The 19,918-nt window shown below is 42.0% G+C and overlaps 1 protein-coding gene across 1 annotated transcript in view; it reads right to left on the bottom strand.

Annotated features, from left to right (window-relative positions):
- The window catches only part of LOC311006298 (neural-cadherin), a gene marked incomplete at its 5' end in the record, with an annotated part of 358,210 nt that overhangs the window by 73,260 nt on the left and 265,032 nt on the right, over positions 1-19,918 (bottom strand). The window contains one exon of the mRNA XM_083999073.1: positions 150-277. Coding sequence (XP_083855199.1) covers positions 150-277 — 128 coding nt within the window. The remainder of the gene's footprint in view (positions 1-149; positions 278-19,918) is intronic.

Raw genomic sequence — 19,918 nt, 5'->3', positions numbered from 1 at the left:
TGTTGTTTTTCATGATGAAAGTGTGAAAAGGAAAGAAAAAACAATCCCCATTTGTCTCCCTCAAGTGTTGCAAAGTGTGAATCTACTTGAAGCGTATTTATTAAGTGGTGACAAATGGTGTATGGTGTTAAATGGGTGAAATGTCCCACCTTGCTGTTGCTGCGGACATCGAGCCGATGCCAGCGCCTGTCTGCCACGTTCACGTTGCCTGGCAACTGAAGCACCACTGTGCCAGAGCCGTGGTTGATTTTCAAGGTGGGGGTCCCATCTATCAGCTCTAGATGAAGAGAGAAGGGAGAAAAGTAGGAAGGGTTGGTGAGTGGTGAGATTACTTTCTTTGAAATCAGAAACCGAGTTTTAAGAGCTGCTGCCAATGGTTTGGTTTATTGACATCCTACATGCTCGTGTTCAAGTCTCTACAACAGCATTGAAACCAGAGTGATGTGTGCCAAGGAATTAAGTGCATAAAGTGGCATATTTTATGGAGCACACAGTGGCAGTGGTAAACTGCTAATATTGTCTCTGTGTATTAACATTAATGAGGATTACTGCACAGAGACTGTTGTGATGGGCTTTTTTTTCCCAGACAAAAGTTATTACATTCTATTTTCTGACTTACTCAAATATGAAATTAAAAGTTAATGAAGTGGTTAAGACTGCTTGTGTGCACATGTAAGGAATTATGGAAACGCATGTCTGCCAGCCAGTATTGGCAATCCATCATCATGCATGCTGAGCCTCAAAGGTTCACACAGACACATAACGGTGAACACTAAGCGTCTTATTGTTTCTGCTCATACAGCTGTGGCTACCCTGACTTCTTACTTCATGCAACAGTAGGCTCTATTTAGAGACTGCATTACAACTTTCAAAATGTCAATATCTGGGCTTTATTAAACCTGATCTCCCTTTTCACTCATAATGGTTATTCACATTCTCCCAGGTCTATTTTTTAAGGTCAAAAAGAAAAAAAAGAAAAAAAAAAAACATTTTATTTTTTATTTTCCAGCTGTTGGTCTCATTGCCAAATGTATGTCTTGCCACAGTCAGCAGAAAGCTTGATTTATGCCGCCCGTCCAGGGTTTGAGTTTTTACATTACACCCTTTCATTAGTCCACAGTCTGTGGCAGTGAGGAAAGTAAACTTCTGAAAAAGCCAGATTTACATTCAAATCATGAAACATGAAAAATACTACTGTGACTGAGGCGACTTCACAGAAAATATGTTGTAATTATGATTATTTGAAGTTACGGCTTGTGTGAAGACTGTTGTATGTCTCTGTTGGTTCTATTTAATTAAAAATAAAAATAGGTCATCACAGTTCATGTCCAATAGCTTGTTGGTCCCATTTTTCCCCACTGCCACCCACACAGTTACTTTTCCCACACCGCCCACTGCATAATTAGGAACTCAGTTTCCACTGAAGTGTTTAATCCATGTTTCATTTTGAGAATTCCCATTTGGTCCTTGTTAACGCCTTGAGGTAATTACAGTAAATATCAACGTCATGATTTAGCAATGAAAACTTGAAACAAAATGCCAATGTGTGTTTTGTTAACTTTTAACTTTGCCTTTATTTATAAAACTGCAAGTTCTTGTCCTAGCTATGCCGGGACACATTCAAAGCCATTGTAAAAACCAGTTGGATGCAACTAAAAAGGGCTACCTGGAGGCATCCTAACCATTATGCCCGATCGTCCTCAACAAGTTCCTTTTTGATGCAAATGAGCAGTGCCTCAACTTCAACCTCCCTCCGGATGTCAGAGCTCTTCACCCTCCTGATCTCTGCAGCAGAGCCCTGTCATGCTCTGGAGGAAACTCATTTCAATCGCTTGTTTTTGCAATCTCATTATTTCCTTCACAACCCAAAACTCATGACCACAGGTCAGGGTCGGAGTGAAGATTGGCTCAATTTTGTGCTCAAGCTCAACTCCCAGTTCACCACAACAGTTCAGCACTCGCTCGTGGCCAAGACCCCAAGATAAACTCTTGGCCTGAGGAGACCCAAACACATATGAGAGACTGAGAACACCTTAAGATTCCCTAGGAAACGTTGCTGCCATTGTGACTGACCATGGATGAATGGAAGAGTATGGGTGGATGGACAGTGTGACTGCATTACATCAGTAAGCACTTTTAAATCCAGGTTAAAACACTTCTCTTTTCATGTGCTTATAGCTGAGCTCTTTTAAATAACTTTAAACTTTATCTATTTTCTTTTATTCTACTTTTTCATTCTTCTTTGCTCCTGCTTTTAACTCTGTGTTTTTGTTTTTATGCTGTTTTTGCTGTTATTTTTAAATGTTTTGTCTTTATGTAAAGCACATTGAGTTGCCTTGGTATGAAATGCGCTATATAAATAAAGATGCCTTGCCTTGCCAGTATCACTGTTTCTGAATGTCAGTTTTATTGTAATTATTGTAAAGCACTACCTGTCCAGAATGAAACTTTCCTCTTGCATAGAGGAGTGCTACAATTATCCAACACCACCTCCAACAACTGCACAATTAATGAGAGGATCCAGATAAATACTAACAATCTGCTCCACGCTGTGTCTAGCAACACCCTGCAGCTCTGCTAAAGCCTCTGCACACCAAAGCCTCTCTGGGCTTATTGCTTTAGTTTGAGTCAGTAGAAGTTGGAAGTCAAAAGGAGGCTGACAAAGATCAAATTCTCTTCTTACTGCTCCTCAATCTGCCGTGTGTCTGTCTTCAGCTGAGCTTTCGTCATCCCTCTCGCTGCATCTCTCGCAATGTCAATCTGTCTATCAACATGCTTTCATCTCCTGTCTTTCTTTTACCTCCTGCCTTGCTTCACCCTTTCATTTAGTTTTTCAACAGAGCTGACATTTCTGCTTTCAAATAATTCACAAACGCTTTCTACTGACATTCTGCTTTGTAACTGTGCCTTTTATGAAACCAGTGTTTTCTATCAAGCTTACTTATGACATGTATCAAGATGTACTGATCCTTAATGCTTGTGTGCTATCGCATCGCCGCCACCTTCTCAAATGATTTCAGGTGATGGATCTTACTGCATCTTCACCTTGAGCTAGAATAAATTAGGTGTTGTTGAGTGGGTGAGATGCTGCTCTTCTCTAATTGCCTTGTCAACGCTGACATGTGCCTTTGTGATGAGTGCCTCATACTTCATTATGCTACATCTCATATAGGTAAAGAAAAAAAATCCATTGCCCTGGCTGTGTCATTTTTTAATCCACAGGGATTGCAAAGTTTGCTCTTAGCCTCTCTTTGCCACTCCACTTTACTTCATTTACCTGGAGCTTGATTTAGCCTGCTCTGGCTGCAAAATGAGTTGCCGCTGCACTTCAGGAATGATCCAATTAATTTTAATATATTGGCAGAGGCCAGACAATTGACCAAGAAGAACAGAGTAAATTCAATATATCAATTCAATCCAAAAACCTCCCTTTTTGTTTAATTTATCCGCTGTCGTCTTCAGTCTCTACTTCACTCTAGCCAAGTCTTGGTAACCTCATTCATTCCTTTCTCTCATTTATGGACCCGCCTGGGACCCTTCACCTTTTTTTCCCCAGCTCACTGATATCAGTCTCTGAAATTTCCAATCTTCTGGCTGCCCCCTTCCCACTCTCTGGGGACTTCCTGTCTTACTTGATTCCCAGTGTATGTTAATGCAAACACCCCTGGCCCTACAGTACTTCTACACCCACACCTGGGCACCCAGATGTGTCAGAGCAAGCAGTGAACACACACACACACACACACACACACACACACACACACACACACACACACACACACACACACACACACACACACACACACACACACACACACAAACATTCATAGATGTGTATATGGACATCCAGTATCTATGTTTGCTACTGTAGATGCCAGCACAAACCCAGTTAAAAGGCAGTCTGAATGAATGCTTGTCTGGCAGAGCTAAGTAATGTTCCTGTCAAGATTGACGTGACATTATCCCAGGAGATGAGGACAGACTTCAGCAGTCTCACTGGGGGGAAACACAGGGGGAGAAGTGAAGCTGGAATAAGAGAGAGAATAAGAAGTTAGGGGGGGGGGGGGGCAATGAGGAGCTGTAAGAGTCAGGAGGAAGAAAAAGCGTGACAGGCAGGTGAGATGATGGACAGGGAGGGGAAATCGATGACAGATGAACAATGCAGGAACTACAAAGAGGGGAGAAGAACTTGGGGACATGAGGAATAACAGCTGATGGAGGAAGCAAATAAATGAAGAATCTGATATACTCCAGTAATAAAATTTCATTAAATGAGTGTGAATTAGGTCCTCTTACACTTGTTTTATTCATTTCTTAATTATTTTGGTGTTAGACAGGCTTGCAGCAATTAAAGCTGTGCAAGTTCAATGGTTTTTGTATGTTTGTTTCAAACTAAGAATATGTGAGCCTGAATTATTCATCAAGAATAATTCCCACAATTTGCAAAGAAACCGGCTCATATTTTTATCAGACACCTTCATATCAAGAAACCAGTGACTGGAGAAACCAGACGGAACATGTCTGTCCATCATCAGAAAACCAACATCTTCAACCAGAAGAGTTAAAGGGCCTTCTGCACCATAGCCCAACTACTAGAGTCAAACTAGCATGACCACACACATTTTGAAGGTCAAACACTGCAAAGAATAATAAAGCAGGTGTAGGTTCTATAGCCTGCAGTACTGTGAAAAGCATACAGCCTGTATTCAGAAACGGAGCCTTAAAACCAGCTGTTAGGACTTGTGTGATTGAGTCAGCGCTCTCATTCATATGCTGCAAGCAAGGTCATCTAGCCTGGCAGGATTTGATTTCTCTGAGGGTTTACCTGAAATCTTCTCTATATCTATTACCGATCAGAAAACAGTCGACCAATCAGAGCCTCCTCTCTATGATCGGCTGACTGACCTGTTGTTACTAGAGATCCAGAGTGAAGCTGAGAGAGGAAATGTAAAACTACACTCAGATGTTTTTTGGTTCTTAAAAACACAAATATATCTTCTTATGAATAAACACTCCAGATAAAACACATGAAAAGTGTGAAATATGGGACCTTTAAAAATAAGTTGTGAGAGAGAAAACTAACAACAGATATACCCAAGTAGCCAAAACTAGATTTAGCTTAGAAGCTCCTGCACAATTGAATTTTATTTTCTCATCAGAGAGGGAGAGAAAAAGAAACATAAATGGGGAAATGCAATGTTCAAACATTTGTTTTGGTGTCAGCCCTGATACTGACCTTATCAAATTGGTCTGGTGTGAGCCAGACATGACAAGTCAGCATTAAATATTTTCCTATTCTCTGCTTTTCGCTGTTCATTTTGCACCCAAGATAATTCTGATGTGCTTTTGTTTAGTTTTTTACTCCGTCTCCAACTCACATTCCATTTGTGTGACTCCCACACAAGACATGTATCGTTAACCTGCTGTCTGCTCATTACAGATAAAACAATACACACCAATTATATTTACATGTATGAGTTTGCTTTTATATAACATCATTACATCTCTGTTTTCCATGAAACCTCAGCAAATAGTCAAAGAAAAGTGGCCCCTGACAAATACAGACTATAAAACTATATTCAGCACAACAACTGCACAGTAAAAAAGTAGGCAACTAAGCAAGAGAGGGAAATCTATAGTTCTCACTGTGATAGAGTGGCTCGCCAGGATCTGTCCCTTTTGTCCAATTCATGTGGGAAAGGCTCCAGAGCAGAGGAGAGAACCCAATCGATTTCTAGATCACTTATCATTTGTGGAGTTACTTTTAACTGCAAAGTAGCAACAATTAAAAATCTAATAATAGAAATCCTACAGCATTAAAGCCATGTAAAAACAGGAGGGTAACTGTTGTTACCATTGGCATTATATTTAAGTTAAATGGAACTGAACTATAACAAGCACAAGCAAATAGAAACAGAAGAGAGAGAAGAGAAAGAAATGAGCCGGAGAGGCTTGCTGGGGATGCAGCAGGCTTGGAGACCAAATGGGTAGCTGTATCTTCATGGGGGATATATGCATTTAAATGCTCTGGGTGTACTAGGGTTAGGACAAGACTTTGCTCTTAAAGGGGTCATCCACATGACCAGGCTTTTTATCTGCTACTCATACGTAATTCATTACCTCCTACTCTGAGACAGACAAGAGGGAGTGGAGAGGGAGAGAGAGAGAGAGTGTACATGTGTACGCTTTGTGTAGAAGGAGAGCTTGAAATCCCACAGAGTTGGGGCTCTTAAATATAAAACAAATGTCCTCCTCTTCTGATGGCCTGGGGATACACAGGAGTCAAACCGAGAGCATATGGACTGCATAAACAGCATTACAAATCATACTGCGATACACATATACACCCCCACACACACACACACACACACACACACAAACACACAGAGGCGATGGTATACACTAACTCCACAGAGAAGTCAGCCTGTGTGCAAATCAGCAGGTGATGCAGCAAGTGCAGGGGAGAGAGCTTCTTGTATAAACGATCTGTCAGCTAGCTAGCCAGCCCCGCAGCCAATGCATATTGGATCTCCACATCCAGCAGCAGTTCCTTTTTGAAAGCCATTGCAGAGCTAAGCTGGGGGGCACCGCTACAAAACAGCTCTGTAGAAAATGAACATAACGCCAAAGGAGAATGTGTGTGTATTGATGTGTGATGCTGCTGCTACCCACTGGATGTCTTTTCTTCATAATTGGTCTTTATTCACGACTCCTGCTTTCTCATTGTGACACAATGTGAATAAATATCAGCATGTTGAGAATCCTATCATCTTGTTCATGTTGAGGCTACGGTCCTCACCGCAGGTGGCCCCGGTTCGAATCCTGCATTGGGCAGCCCTTTCCCGCATGTCATTCCCCCTCTCTGCCTCCCCATTTCCTGTCTCTCTCTCTCTACTGTGCCCAAAAAATATACAAAAAAAAAAAAAATCCTATGATCTTTTCAGTTGAAGAGTTAAAGCTGTGGTCTAGGATTTGAAAGATTCATCATTATTATTAACGTCATTTAGATGGTGGTTATAGCCCTATAGTACGACCTACACAATGTGAAGAGCAAAAGGAACAAAAAAAATCCATTCTCTCTAGCGGCTGCAGCCTGGAGAGAAATTGACCAATAGGAGCCGTGTGGCCTGGACGGCTCCTATTGGTCAATTTCTCTCTCGTACCCTCCATCCAATCCCCTCGACTCTCCGGCTCCTCGTCGTCCTGGGATGTCCTGCCTTGTCCCCACCTCTTACACTTTTGAAACTATAGTGGTTTGTAACCGCTCTGAGCAGCTCAGCCACAGACATATTGAACCCATGAATTCAGCGCCTGCTGGCCCCCCACCCCCCGGCAGGTCTGCTGCTGAAAGCCCCACTCGGATTCAGAGAAGCACAGTACAGAAGCACAGAATTTGCTGCCACCGTTATTACCGGTACCGGTGCGCCCTATGCACCAGCCGCCGCCTGCATCGCCCCCCTCTCCCACCCTTTCCCCTGCTGCTAGACCGGCCTCCCCTCCCTTCCCATGGACCAGTCTACCACCCAGTCCTCCCATCGAGCTGGCCAGCTCTCCCTGCCCCCCCCCCCCCCTCACCAGAGACTGCCTTCATCAACTCCTGCTAACATTTCCATATTTCGCACATTCTGTGACATAAACTGTAAACTGTTTTCTTGTCTGTAACAACATCTATTGCACGTCTGTCCGTCCTGGGTGAGGGATCCCTCCTCTGTTGCTCACCCTGAGGTTTCTCCGATTTTTCGATGTGAGGGTCTAAGGACAGAGGATGTTGCTACGATGCCATGTAAAGCCCTTTGAGACAAACTGTTTGTAAAAACAGGCTATACAAATAAAATTGCCTTGCCTTGCCTTGCCCTTGCGGGGCTGCCTGGCCGACCAGCCTCCCTCCCCTAATGGCAGTGGCGGTGCCAGTTGCCGCTAGTAGCAGTGCCGAGCAAAGCTCCAGAGCTGGAGGGAAGCTGGTCCGCCGGGCAGCCCAGCACAGGACGCTGTGTGTGGGGGAGAGGAGCAGGGATACTCGGGGTCAGCGGAGCCGCAGTGTGCAGAGCGACCCCGTTCAGGCTGCAGCGGTGGAACCATTCATCCTACATTATTAGATATTTTTCTCCTACTTCAATGAGTTTAGAACATTGACAACAACAGCAAGGTAAAAACTACATGGTGGGGCTTGAAAAGACAGAGAGGAAGAGGGGATGCAACAAAACTAAAGTAAGCATGGGATCATCATTTGACTGATGGAAAGAAAGCTCTGCCAAGATATGAGCCTGAGAAGCAATGCTGAAACAGCAGAGTTTATGTTGAATCTTTGGTTTGTATTGTGACTGTGAATCCAACATTGTTACTCTGCATTCAAAGCTGGCGCAGTGTTTGGTTTCTGTTGGCAGGCTTGACTGGCTTATTGCTCTGCTCTGCTGAAGGGGGTGTGTCGTTAGGAGGCTCCGAGGGGAGGGCCATACGAGCTTGGAGGGGAGGTGTGTGTGTGTGTGTGTCTTTCTCATCGTCTTTCAAATCGTAGACCATAGCTTTAAAAAGTAACACTCTCCTGACAGTCCTTATCTGACCCCCCTCCTGCCAGCAAACGTTCACCTCCTGCAAGGGGGCTGTAATTACACCAATTTCATTTGCCTTGTTAATTTGTCTATTGATTGGACAAGCAATGGCCTCTGGCTGGTGGTCTTTGCATGCATGTGAGCTAGACTGGTTTGCACAGGAACTTAAGCTAAAGCTGCCGGCCATGTTTGTCATTTATTGTTGACCTCGCTGCACACAAATCGTTTCCTTGACAATCAATTTCGCTAATAATACAACTGAGGGCAAAGTAAGGCATTGCTGATCAGGCCATGCAGACATGACGCTAAGTGAAGTAGTTGTGCTGTGTGTGGTATCAAGACTATTGATGAAAAAGTCTGTATCTGACACTAAACTCTAAAAGCACAAGACCTTGATAAAAAGCCCTTATCTTTACTAATATTTCTTTAGTTTATTTAAAAAATAAAAACAAGGAACACTTGTGCAGAATAGATATGTAACGGGAGGAATAGTCTTACTTTTTTCTAAATATGTTAATTCATCACACAAAATATCACATTGATGCCTGCAACCTAAATATGATTAGTTAAGTCAGCAACCATATAGCTTGGCTTGGCTTGAAGACAGGAAGCAGGGACACAGAGTTGCCACAACCTGTATTTAGTTTTTGTTTGTTTGTTTGTGTTGTATTTTAATCAGAAAGTTGACCAATTGTAGTGTTATTGGAAATTATGTGCTTGACAATTACTTGGCTGGTAATTTCATGGAGGGTCCTGGCAGTGTGCTGGTTACTTGGCAACCAAAGTGATGACATGTCTGCCAAAAATTCATTTGCACAGCATATAAGTGTATTCTCCAGTATATTAAAACATTCCTTTAAGGGAATTTCTTCAGAATTGGCAAAAACATTCACTTGGGCCAAATGATGAACTGATTAGATTTTGGAGGTCAAAGGTGACATCACAAAACATGTGATGCATGCCTCTTGAATCCAATATCTCAAGACCACCTTGGGGGAATTTCTTCAGATTTTCTTCAGAAACACTGTAAATCTGGGGAGGTTGTGAACATGTTTTCTGCACCTTGGCTCATTGGTGGAAGCAAACCACATTTTTTCTATACTCTGCACACATCAGAAGAGAGAAAAATTACAACTAAGAAACTTTTATCCATCTGTCCATCCTGTGAGTTCTACCCTCTAGTGCCGCCACTAAGAAACCTTAAATAACTGACAAATCATAGGTATGAGAGGAGAGGTTGAAATACCAAGTGTATGTAGTATACAGATCTGATTATGACTAGAAACACTTGTGAGTGGTATTAAAATGCTACTCACACAGGTGGTGGGGCCATTAGGACAGTGCTGAAATATATAATGGTAAAATGGAAGCAAGAAGTTGCCAATGGAAACATTTAGGCCTCAAATACTCAGAGATAGTTATGCACATTTAAGTTTCCTTGACTAAATCTTATCTTGACACAAGTTGGACATGAGCCACATGCTAATAACAGAGGTCTCCCTCCAGCCTATGCAGTATTTATGGATGTATAAAAAAGCATTTCCTCTGGTTTCTAACAGTCTGAAAATCATCAGTGGTGGTGTGCGCCCTGTGCTAGAGAAAAGCTTTATACAAACAACAGATTTTTTTTTTTTAATTTCAAGCGTATGCCTGTGTTGTTATTAGCTGTAAATGCCTAGTAGTTGGAATTATAAATTAGTATGCAAATACAGTTTGCTTTAAAGGGCGATTGCATATTTGCATTCTGTAATGCTGTTTTTACAGCAGACTCTATGCACAGAAATCAAAATAACTGTTTTCACAACAACTTCCTCCCTGAAACAAATCCCGACAATTATCAACAAGTGTTTACTATTTGTGTTTGTTTGTGGCTTGAATTGCTCATGCTCATTTTAAAAGGTTACACTGTGGGGCGGTGTTTAGCTCAATTGGTAGAGCAGCCGCCCCATGTGTTGAGGCTACAGTCCTCACTGCAGGTGGGCCGGGTTCGAATCCTGCATCGAGTGGCATGTCAATTTAGAGTTTAGCGTCTAGCTCATCACTCCCTGAATAGGAATTCTTCAAAGATATACATTGGAGTGATGAGGACATATCTTAACCCCATGGAGCCTGCAGGTGGAGGTAGGGTTGAAAACAATGCAGGACATCAGTGTCACTGGCAGCAAAGAGGAAAGTGGGACAATTTTGCAGTTTAAATAGCTTGCCAAATTGAGAGGGTGTGTATGATTGAGTAAGGCATGTTACGTGACTAAGTGATGCAGCTCGAGCTGAACAAGCTAGCAGGCTTCGCTCCATGTACAGGATTGTTCTGGGAAACTAAATATTGTTCTTTGAGCGGCTGCTCTTCTGTACAGGCCGTGTTAAAGAAGAGCTTAGCTGGGAACAAACTGACCTTGACCTGTTAACAAAGATGGCTGCTCTAATCTTAAAATGTCTCTATGGAAATTTAAGGTTTGATAACTTAATAAAAAACATTCACATGCTGGTGAAAATAAATGGTTTTAAGGCAATAGCTGATGTTCTGGTCTTATCTGGAACACAAGAGGTCATCTTAGGTACGGGTATTATAATGCCCTATACGCACGCGCACACACGCACACACACATACCAGCTCTCTGTTATAAGCATGTAATCTCTTCTCCCCCAGAGGCTGAAGATTGGATGTAGTGCACAGCAACGTTCCCAGTGTGTGTTAATGTGTGAGTGCCGTACTGTACACCTTCCCTGGCCTACACAGCAGGGCTGGCTTGGTACAGCTGCCCTGCGGCAGGATAAAGTGCGGATGAGTGGGCGGCTTTGGAAGAGCAAACCAACATCGCAATGAGAAGCTGAAGGTCTGTCTGTGGAGATGCGTGCATGTGTGTATGTGAAGCAGTAGGGAATATGATCAGCCTCAATGGGCAGCATCGCTTAACAAGGCTTAATAACAAGGCACTGAAACACTCCCTCTCTCTCACACACACTCACACACACACACACACACACACACAAACACACACACATAATGACACACTATAGCAATGTGTTCAAAATGAAAATGATGCAGGTATATTAGTAGGTTCTCATGTGCCACTTGACATTCATAAATGAAAAAGCAGTTCAGGTTGTAAAGCAGCTTCCTTGGCAGCCAGCTGCCATTTCTTTTTATCATCCTCTCTTCCCTCTGCTCCCTCAAACCCGTATTTCACCTCCCTTTCTCCCCAGTTCTCCTTTGTAATCCTCAAAGCATTATTGTAAAAATCCTATTTTAACTACACTTTCAACTTGAAGCTGTGCCACAGATGCAGTACATTCCCCCCTCACATTATCATCCCCAGTGCAGCTCTTGTACTTGTATGTTTGCACGTTTTGTCTGATTCCTGGTGTAATTAAGCACCGATCCAATATGAGCATAGATGTGAGCGGAAGATGCTTGAAGCTGTGTTTTTTAGGTTGAGGCTGAAAAGCATTTCCTTGTTCCCTGGTGCCTTGCTAATCCCATTTAATCAAAAAGCTTGTAGTGTTTGTTGTTTTACAGAGGACAAGTTCAGACTCTGGTCAGGGAAACCAACTCTGTGTCACCTTAACATCAACAGCATGTTTCTATTACTTTGGTCTTTATGTTACATGTTCACCATTATTGTGGATTGCTGTTTAATCTTAAAATCTAAGTGGCATGTGAGCTTTACTTCTTCTGTTTTGTTCTACTTTTGTTCACTTTTGCCCTTTACATGCTCTGCAGCTGGATCTGATTTAATCAGCTCACGCTAGACAAGGACAGGGGGGGGGAGTGAAAGAATAATTACAATTTTTTTTATAGTGCTTTATTTTATTTTCACAGGTACAACTCAGCTTAGTGTGTACAGTACATGTTCCTCTATATCTCTTTTATATCTAGTATTCTTTTAGAAAAATACTATCTGTACCATGCAGGATTAGTGAGGTCTACAGTTAGAATAGCCAGGCTACTGCAATATAGGGTGCCAATATTATCCTTTTCATTAGAAATCAGATATTGGCAATACGGTGTTGTTCATATCTGAATGTGATGGCGGTTCATCCCCGATTACAGCTGGTGAATATGTCTTTTAATAATGTTTGTATATCAGATACCTTTGTGCATTATGTGTCCAAACAAATAAATGCTTTGTGTGGTGTGTGTGATTCTTCTACTTAACTCCTTAAAACCCACTGGTGGGTTTTAAGGAGTTAAAGGGACAACGAGGAGTTTTGGAAAAGCGAAGCGTTTTCACACTACATTTATGAGCCTCCGCGCGCACCGTAAAATTCTTTTGACCGGCGCAAGACAGACTCATGTTTTCATTCATCAAGAATTAAAGTCAGAGGTTCAAAGAGGTTCACATACCGTCGTAGTTCAGACCATAAACGGCGATTCAGCTGCGTTATTCTCATGACTCGTTGCGAAACCGAAAGTAAAAAAGGCTGGTCGGCTCGACCAGCATCTCCGCCACCACTAATAATAACAAAATAACGATAGAGACAAAACGATATATTTATCGAAAATGGGCCCATTAACAAGTGTGGGTAGCGGAGATTCATCCACATTAACGTGAGACTTTTTTTATAACCGAATAGAAACTCCTCGTTGTCCCTTTAAAGAAAACCACTGGAAAGCCTGCCTTACCTTGCCTAAAGGAATGGTTAAATAAATATATACAGTAAAATAAAAAAGCATAAAATAAACATAAAATATTCTTTTTCACATTTATGATTTTAATCGATTTTTTACCCTGTTAAAAATAAACTACTGAAGACAGATTAATTATTCAGTTTAAGTTTAAGGCTCACTAGCTCAAATCTGGGGTCGACTATTTTTAACATGTTGATGATCTCAGGTGTTTCAGATCCCTATATCTTTGGACATGTTGATCTCCACCACATCTTTACTGCCTTTTCACTAGGAACCTTCTTCTCATAAGAGACAGTGTGAGAAAATGATAGCCGCTTGTTAGGGCTGTCGTTGTCTTCTGCAGCTGTCAGTGCCACAGGCTCCTCCCACTCAGCTGCTGCCTCTGTTTGATGCTGAATATTTATTCCGATTGTTGCACTGCTGCTTTTAGTCTCCACAGACTTTTACAGGCTTTACAGTGACAGTGGTCTGATGCATATCAGACACCAAAAAAACAGATGAACCACTTCCAGATGACTGAGGAGATGCTGATCTCCTCACTGTTATTCGCTCAGGCTGCCATGTTGATGTTTCACCTGTATCTGAGGAGAACTCTTGCATTACTGTAAAGCTCAAGGAAGAGGTGGTGGCTCCACACCACCATTTTTAATAGTGAAAGTAATTCTTAAACACTACCCTAAACATAGGGGTGATATAATATGAGTCTGGTATTATAAACTAACTTTGGTGACCTGTCTTATAGAGTGGATCTGGCCCAAAATCTAGTTCTGAAGTCTTATTTTAATGCAGTTTAGTGTATATTATCATGGTACATTTTTAAGAGTTTCTCAATACTAATGTTTTGTCAGTTTCCTTCAATAATTTCTACCAATATTGTATGTACACGTGCTTTTGTTGTGGTTTATTAACGCTGCTGTCGGCACGAGCGGACGAGGCAGCACGCATTCGGTTTCTTTTTTTTTTATTCTTCCGTGCATGTCCGCGGTCCTCTACGAAGAATGCAACCATTGCATCCACCTGTTTTGCCCATGGTTTTGCCCTTGTTGCGGACCCGGACTCGTCATCAACAGCGCACCATCACTGGGTGATTTCCGGTGTCATGGCGGCGGCGTAGTTAACCTCGGCGTCCACCCTCCTTAATCTTTTTAAGAAATATACGGCTACACGTCTATTTTTGTAACACTGGAAGAACCAGATTAACGCTCAAACTCAGTCCAAGTAAATGCCGGATACCAGACAAAAAACCGCCGCTAAACAAGAGAGAATGGCTAATTTCTGCAGAGAGCTCGGCCAGGAGAATTCGGCTCTGGCAAAACTCATGGAGGACCTCCTGACAAAACATTTCAAGGAGGCCGAGGAGAAATCAGAAGAGCGTGCCAATAGACTCGAAAAGCGCATTGACGGTATGAATGCTGTCTTATCAAGACACACCGAAGAAATCAAAGCCATTCGCTCTGAAACGGCGAGCCTCCAAGAGCGCGTCGCTAATACGGAAAAGTTTGCAGCCCTGTGTCAGAGGAACCTGCAAGCTTACCAGGCCAAGCTCACGGACATGGAGGACAGGGCACGCCGAGACAACCTGCTCATCTTCAATCTGAAAGAGGACAGCGAGGGCCCGAATCTATGCGCGTACTTGGTTGAGAATATCCCAAAGTGGTTCCCAGTCTTCGGGTCTGCGCCACCGGAGTTGATGAGAGCCCACCGTCTTGGCCATTTAACTAAAGCGGGCTCCTCGCGGAACACACAGCGCACACGGCCGCTCATTGTTAAATGCCTCCGCTACACGGATAGAGATCGTTTACTCAACGAAGCAAGGAAGAATCCCCCGGAGGTGGCAGGTACCCTGCTGAAGTTTGCCGCAGATTATAGCGAGGCGACCACTAGACGCCGCAAACCCTGCTATACAGTGATGCATGAGGCTCGCATTAAAGGCTTCCAGGCTTTCCTGCTGTACCCGGCTACAATCAAGCTCTCTCGGGGACGCGACATCTACACCTTTGCTGAGCCGGGCGAGGCTGAACAGTTTCTAGCTTCACTGGACAAGGAGTAAAAACTCCCTCGAGGAGGACAATGCATTCCAGAAATGGTAAGACTGAGCCTTGTCGGGGCCATTTCAGGCTGGATCTTCTTCTTTTTTCCTGCCTTTTTTTTTTTTTTTTTCTCTCTCCCTCTTTTTTTTGTTTTTTGTTTGCCTCTAGGAGTGGACTACCTTAAGCAGTTTTTTCCCCTTATTATTTAGGCCTGTTCTATTTTATTTTTTGTCTTCCCCTTTATTTTTTCATTTACCTTTTTATGTATATGGCCAACTGTTTGTATTTACGCTTCTCCCCTCCCCCCCCCCCCCCTTTTTTTTTTTTTTTTTTTTTTTTTTTTTTTTTCTCTTTTTGGCCTGTGGATTTAATCGTTTATTTGATACTTTGAATCTGACATGTCGTCATAATGGGGGTTCCCTGTGGGCCAGTGGGCTTATTGCTAAAATAATAAAACAAAACAAATTAAATTTAAAAAAAAGAAAAGAAAAGTTGACTTACTGCTGCCATGTAGTCTGAATGAAACTCGTATGGAGGGTGGGGGGGGCGAATAAGTCTGCTCCTTCATGGACATTGGTGTACTTTTTTTGTTTTGGGGTCATGGGACTGCTCTCCCTCTGAATGAAGAGTGGGGGCAGGGTTTGCTTAAGGCAGGATGGGAAAATGTATCAGTATTTTTGTTTTTTTTTGTTGTTGATTCTTTTCTTTTTTATCTGTGTTTTTGTGTGTGGATGTGTGTGCGTGTGGAAGGGAGGGGGGTGGATGGGGTACAGGTTTCCTTGGTGTCAGTTTTTCTACATATGAATAATAATGGCTATAAATAAGATTACAGTGCTGTCTTGGAACTCACGGGGCCTTAATTCTCCTCAGAAGCGCATAAGCACCCTCGAGATGCTTCACAGGAAAAATGTTCATTTTGCTTTTATCCAAGAGTCACATTTTTTGGAGGCTGATGTATGTAGATTGCAAAACAAACATTATCATGTGATTGCCTCCTCATGTCATACAACCAAAAGCAAAGGTGTCCTCATCGCTGCAAAACGCAATTTAAATTTTTCCATCTTAGGCTCAGGTGGAAGCGATGATGGTCGTATTACATTTTGCAAAGTAGTGTTAGATGGCATTAAAATAGCTTTAATATGTGTTTATGCCCCTAACTCTTTTGACCAGAATTTTTACGACTCGCTGGCCTCTATATTGCTAGATCTCCCAGAATACCAACTCTTGATAGGTGGGGATTTTAATTCAGTATGGCTCCATGATATTGACCGTACAGGCCTAAGAGGAAGTGCAGAGCAGCAGCGAGCATCAATTGCGATGCAGAAATTAGCTAATGATCATGGAGTAATTGATGTCTGGCGAATGATGAATCCTTCCACTAAGGAATTTTCTTTCTTTTCTGCCCGACATAAGACTTTTTCAAGAATTGACTATATTTTTGCTTCTAAAACTCTTTTTTGTGATATTTGTAACACTGATATGATCCCAATATCATTGTCTGATCATAGAGCTGTTTTGTGCACTTTTTCTTTGAGAGCTGTCAAATCAAAAGCTCCACGCTGGCGATTTAATACCACCTTACTTCAAAACGAGACCTTCAAACAAGAACTTGAGGCTGAATTGGATGAATTCATTAAAATTAACGGCAGTTCAGTTGATGATCCCAGAGTATTGTGGGATGCAGTCAAGGGCTGCATCAGAAATAAAACTATCTCCTTTGCTTCAAATCTGAACAAAACTAGGAAACATCGCATTGAATCTTTGGAGATTGCAATTGTAGCTGCTGAGCAAGCATTATTGAATAACAACTCAGCTGAAAATATAGATAAGCGCCGAAAGTTACTGGACGAACTCAGTGGCCTATTGAGACAGAATGCAGAATTCATAATCCATCGTACTAGACAGAATCACTATATGAATAGTGCACGCCCCAGCCGCCTCCTTGCTCTCAAATTAAGAACAAATGAGGACAGAGCAAACATCGCTGCAATCAGGACCAATGACGATATCTTAACCTCTGACCCCATAGAAATTAATAGTACTTTCAAATTATTTTATCAAGATCTTTACAACTCAGAGATTAGCCATGATGAACAAGCCTGTAATGTTTTTTTAGAGTCCTTAAAGTTACCAAAATTGACCTCAGAGGCAACGAATATTCTGGAGGCACCCTTTACTTTGGTAGAGCTGGAAAAGGCTATAAGACAAATGAATAAAGATCGATCACCTGGGCTGGATGGATTACCCCCAGAGCTTTTCATTCATTTTTGGTCTCGACTAGGCCCACTGCTGCTAAACATGATCAATTTTTCTATTTCAAAGGGTTCCTTTTCGACCAGCTCAAATGTGGCGGTGATAACTCTTTTGTTGAAGAAGGATAAATCGCCCACTGACTGTTCCTCCTATAGGCCACTGAGTCTTCTAAATTGTGAAATTAAACTGTTCGCCAAGATTTTGGCAAGTCGCTTGGAGAATTACTTGCCTCACTTGATTCACCATGATCAAACTGGCTTCATGAAGTCTAGATATGCATCTGATAATGTCCGTCGCCTTCTCCATCTTATTCATTCAGCCTCAAGATCAGATGATACAGCCATCCTCTCTTTAGATGCAGAGAAGGCATTTGATCGGCTAGAGTGGAATTATTTATGGGCAGTGCTTAGACATATGGGGCTTGGTGAAGGTTTTATTTCTTTGGTCAAATTATTATATAATAATCCGAGTGCGGTGGTATTAACTGGTAACATGTGCTCATCCAGATTTCCAGTCTCCAGATCTTCTCGGCAGGGCTGCCCCTTATCCCCCCTTTTGTTTGCTCTCTCCTTAGAGCCCGTAGCACAGGCTATTCGACAGTCGGAGGCATTGGAGCCAGTGATGATTTGTGATACACCACATGCCATTTCTTTGTATGCGGATGACATTTTGATTTTTACAAAAAATTCATCTAAATCATTGCCTCATTTGCTTAAGATCTTTCAAGATTTTGGCAATCTGTCGGGATACAGAATTAATTGGACGAAATCTTCATTACTGCCTCTGGGGGACTCTAATGATAATATACTTCCCTCTAGCATTCCTGTTGTTAACCACTTCAAATATCTAGGGGTTTATATTTCTTCTTCTCTGGAAGCTGTAATTAATAAAAATTATAATAAAGTACTTAATGATATTCATAATGATTTGAAGAGATGGAGTAAACTTCCTACCTCTTTTCAGTCGAGACTCTCTATTGTAAAGATGAACATATTACCTCGTATTAATTTTATTAGTGCAATGTTACCCCTTGACCCACCGACCGGCTTCTGGAGGAAGTTAAATTCCTTCACTAGCAGTTATTTGTGGAATAAGAAAAAACCTAAAATTAAGGCCTCTACTCTGCAGAGACAGAAATCGGCAGGTGGTGTTAACCTTCCTAATTTTGAATGGTATGCATGGTGTTTTGCCTTGCGGCCATTGACCGTTTGGCTAAATTCAGCATCTCAAGTGTCCTGGCGCCCTATTGAGGAGCAATTAATACATCCATACAATCTAGCAACTCTTATTTATTCAAACACACCACAGAAGATAGTAAAACGGGTCTTTGGTCCAATTATTGCATATATGTTTACTGTATGGCACAAAGTGCAGAAACTAGCAAACATTTGTAATACTTTTTTTTTTCAGTCCCCTATTTTTCATAACCATTTCCTTTTAATAGATGGTAAACCAATTGTTTTTCCACAATGGTCTGAGAAAGGGGTTCACAAAATCCAAGATATTGTGGGACAACAAGGTCTTCGTGAGTTCCATGATTTACAAAAGTCTTATAACCTCCCGGGCACGTCATTCTTTTTTTATTTGCAGTTACGTGCAGCTATGCGGACTCAGGGCGTACCATGGGGCGCACCTCTGGAAAATCATCCCCTGCATGTATTGCTGAGCAAAAATAGGGAAAAAGGTGGAATTATCTCGGCCCTCTACAAGTACATGGCAGTGGCCTCCTACAAATCTCTCCCACTTGATAATGTCTGGAGAAAAGACATAAATTGTTCCTTAGCTATAGATTGGCATACCATTTGGCTTAATGTAACTTTGTCATCTAGAAATGCTAACCACCAGATGATACATTACAACTTTATCCATCGATCTTATTTCACTCCGCAGAGATTGCATAAAATGAAGCTTAGAGATGATCCCTATTGTGGGTTTTGTTCAAACAATAAAATGGGTACCTATATTCATATGGTTTGGCAGTGCCCGGAGGTTGATAGATTTTGGTTAAATGTTACTAGCACCTTGTCCAATCTTCTGGATATATCTGTCCCTCACTCACAGCATTTGCTCCTGCTTAATGATACTTCTTCATTAAAGCTCACTGTAAACACAAAACGACTTCTGTTGGCTGGACTGACAGCTGCAAAAAGAATCATAGCCTGTCGCTGGAAATTGCCACATATGCTGTCAGTGAGGGAATGGCTTTTGAGCTACAAGGAGATTGCTCAGATGGAGCAATCCACTGCACAACTTCGCCATGCCAAAGCACAAAATGTCTCCTGCTGGTCAAGGCTTCTGCAAAGGATATGTGATTTGTTGTAGTATTCTGTACTTGGTATGATGTTCATGTTGAGATCATCTGCTGGGATCCCTGGGAGGGGAGGGGCAAGGGGTGTGAGTGAATGAATGTGTGTGTGTGTAAGATTTTTCTATATATTTTTGTTTTGTTTGTAGTA

Source organism: Trachurus trachurus, assembly GCF_905171665.1.
Source record: "Trachurus trachurus genome assembly, chromosome: 3".
Taxonomy (NCBI): Eukaryota; Metazoa; Chordata; class Actinopteri; order Carangiformes; family Carangidae; genus Trachurus; species Trachurus trachurus.
The sequence above is the reverse complement of the archived record's forward strand: the minus strand, read 5'-3'. Positions and strand labels throughout refer to the sequence as shown.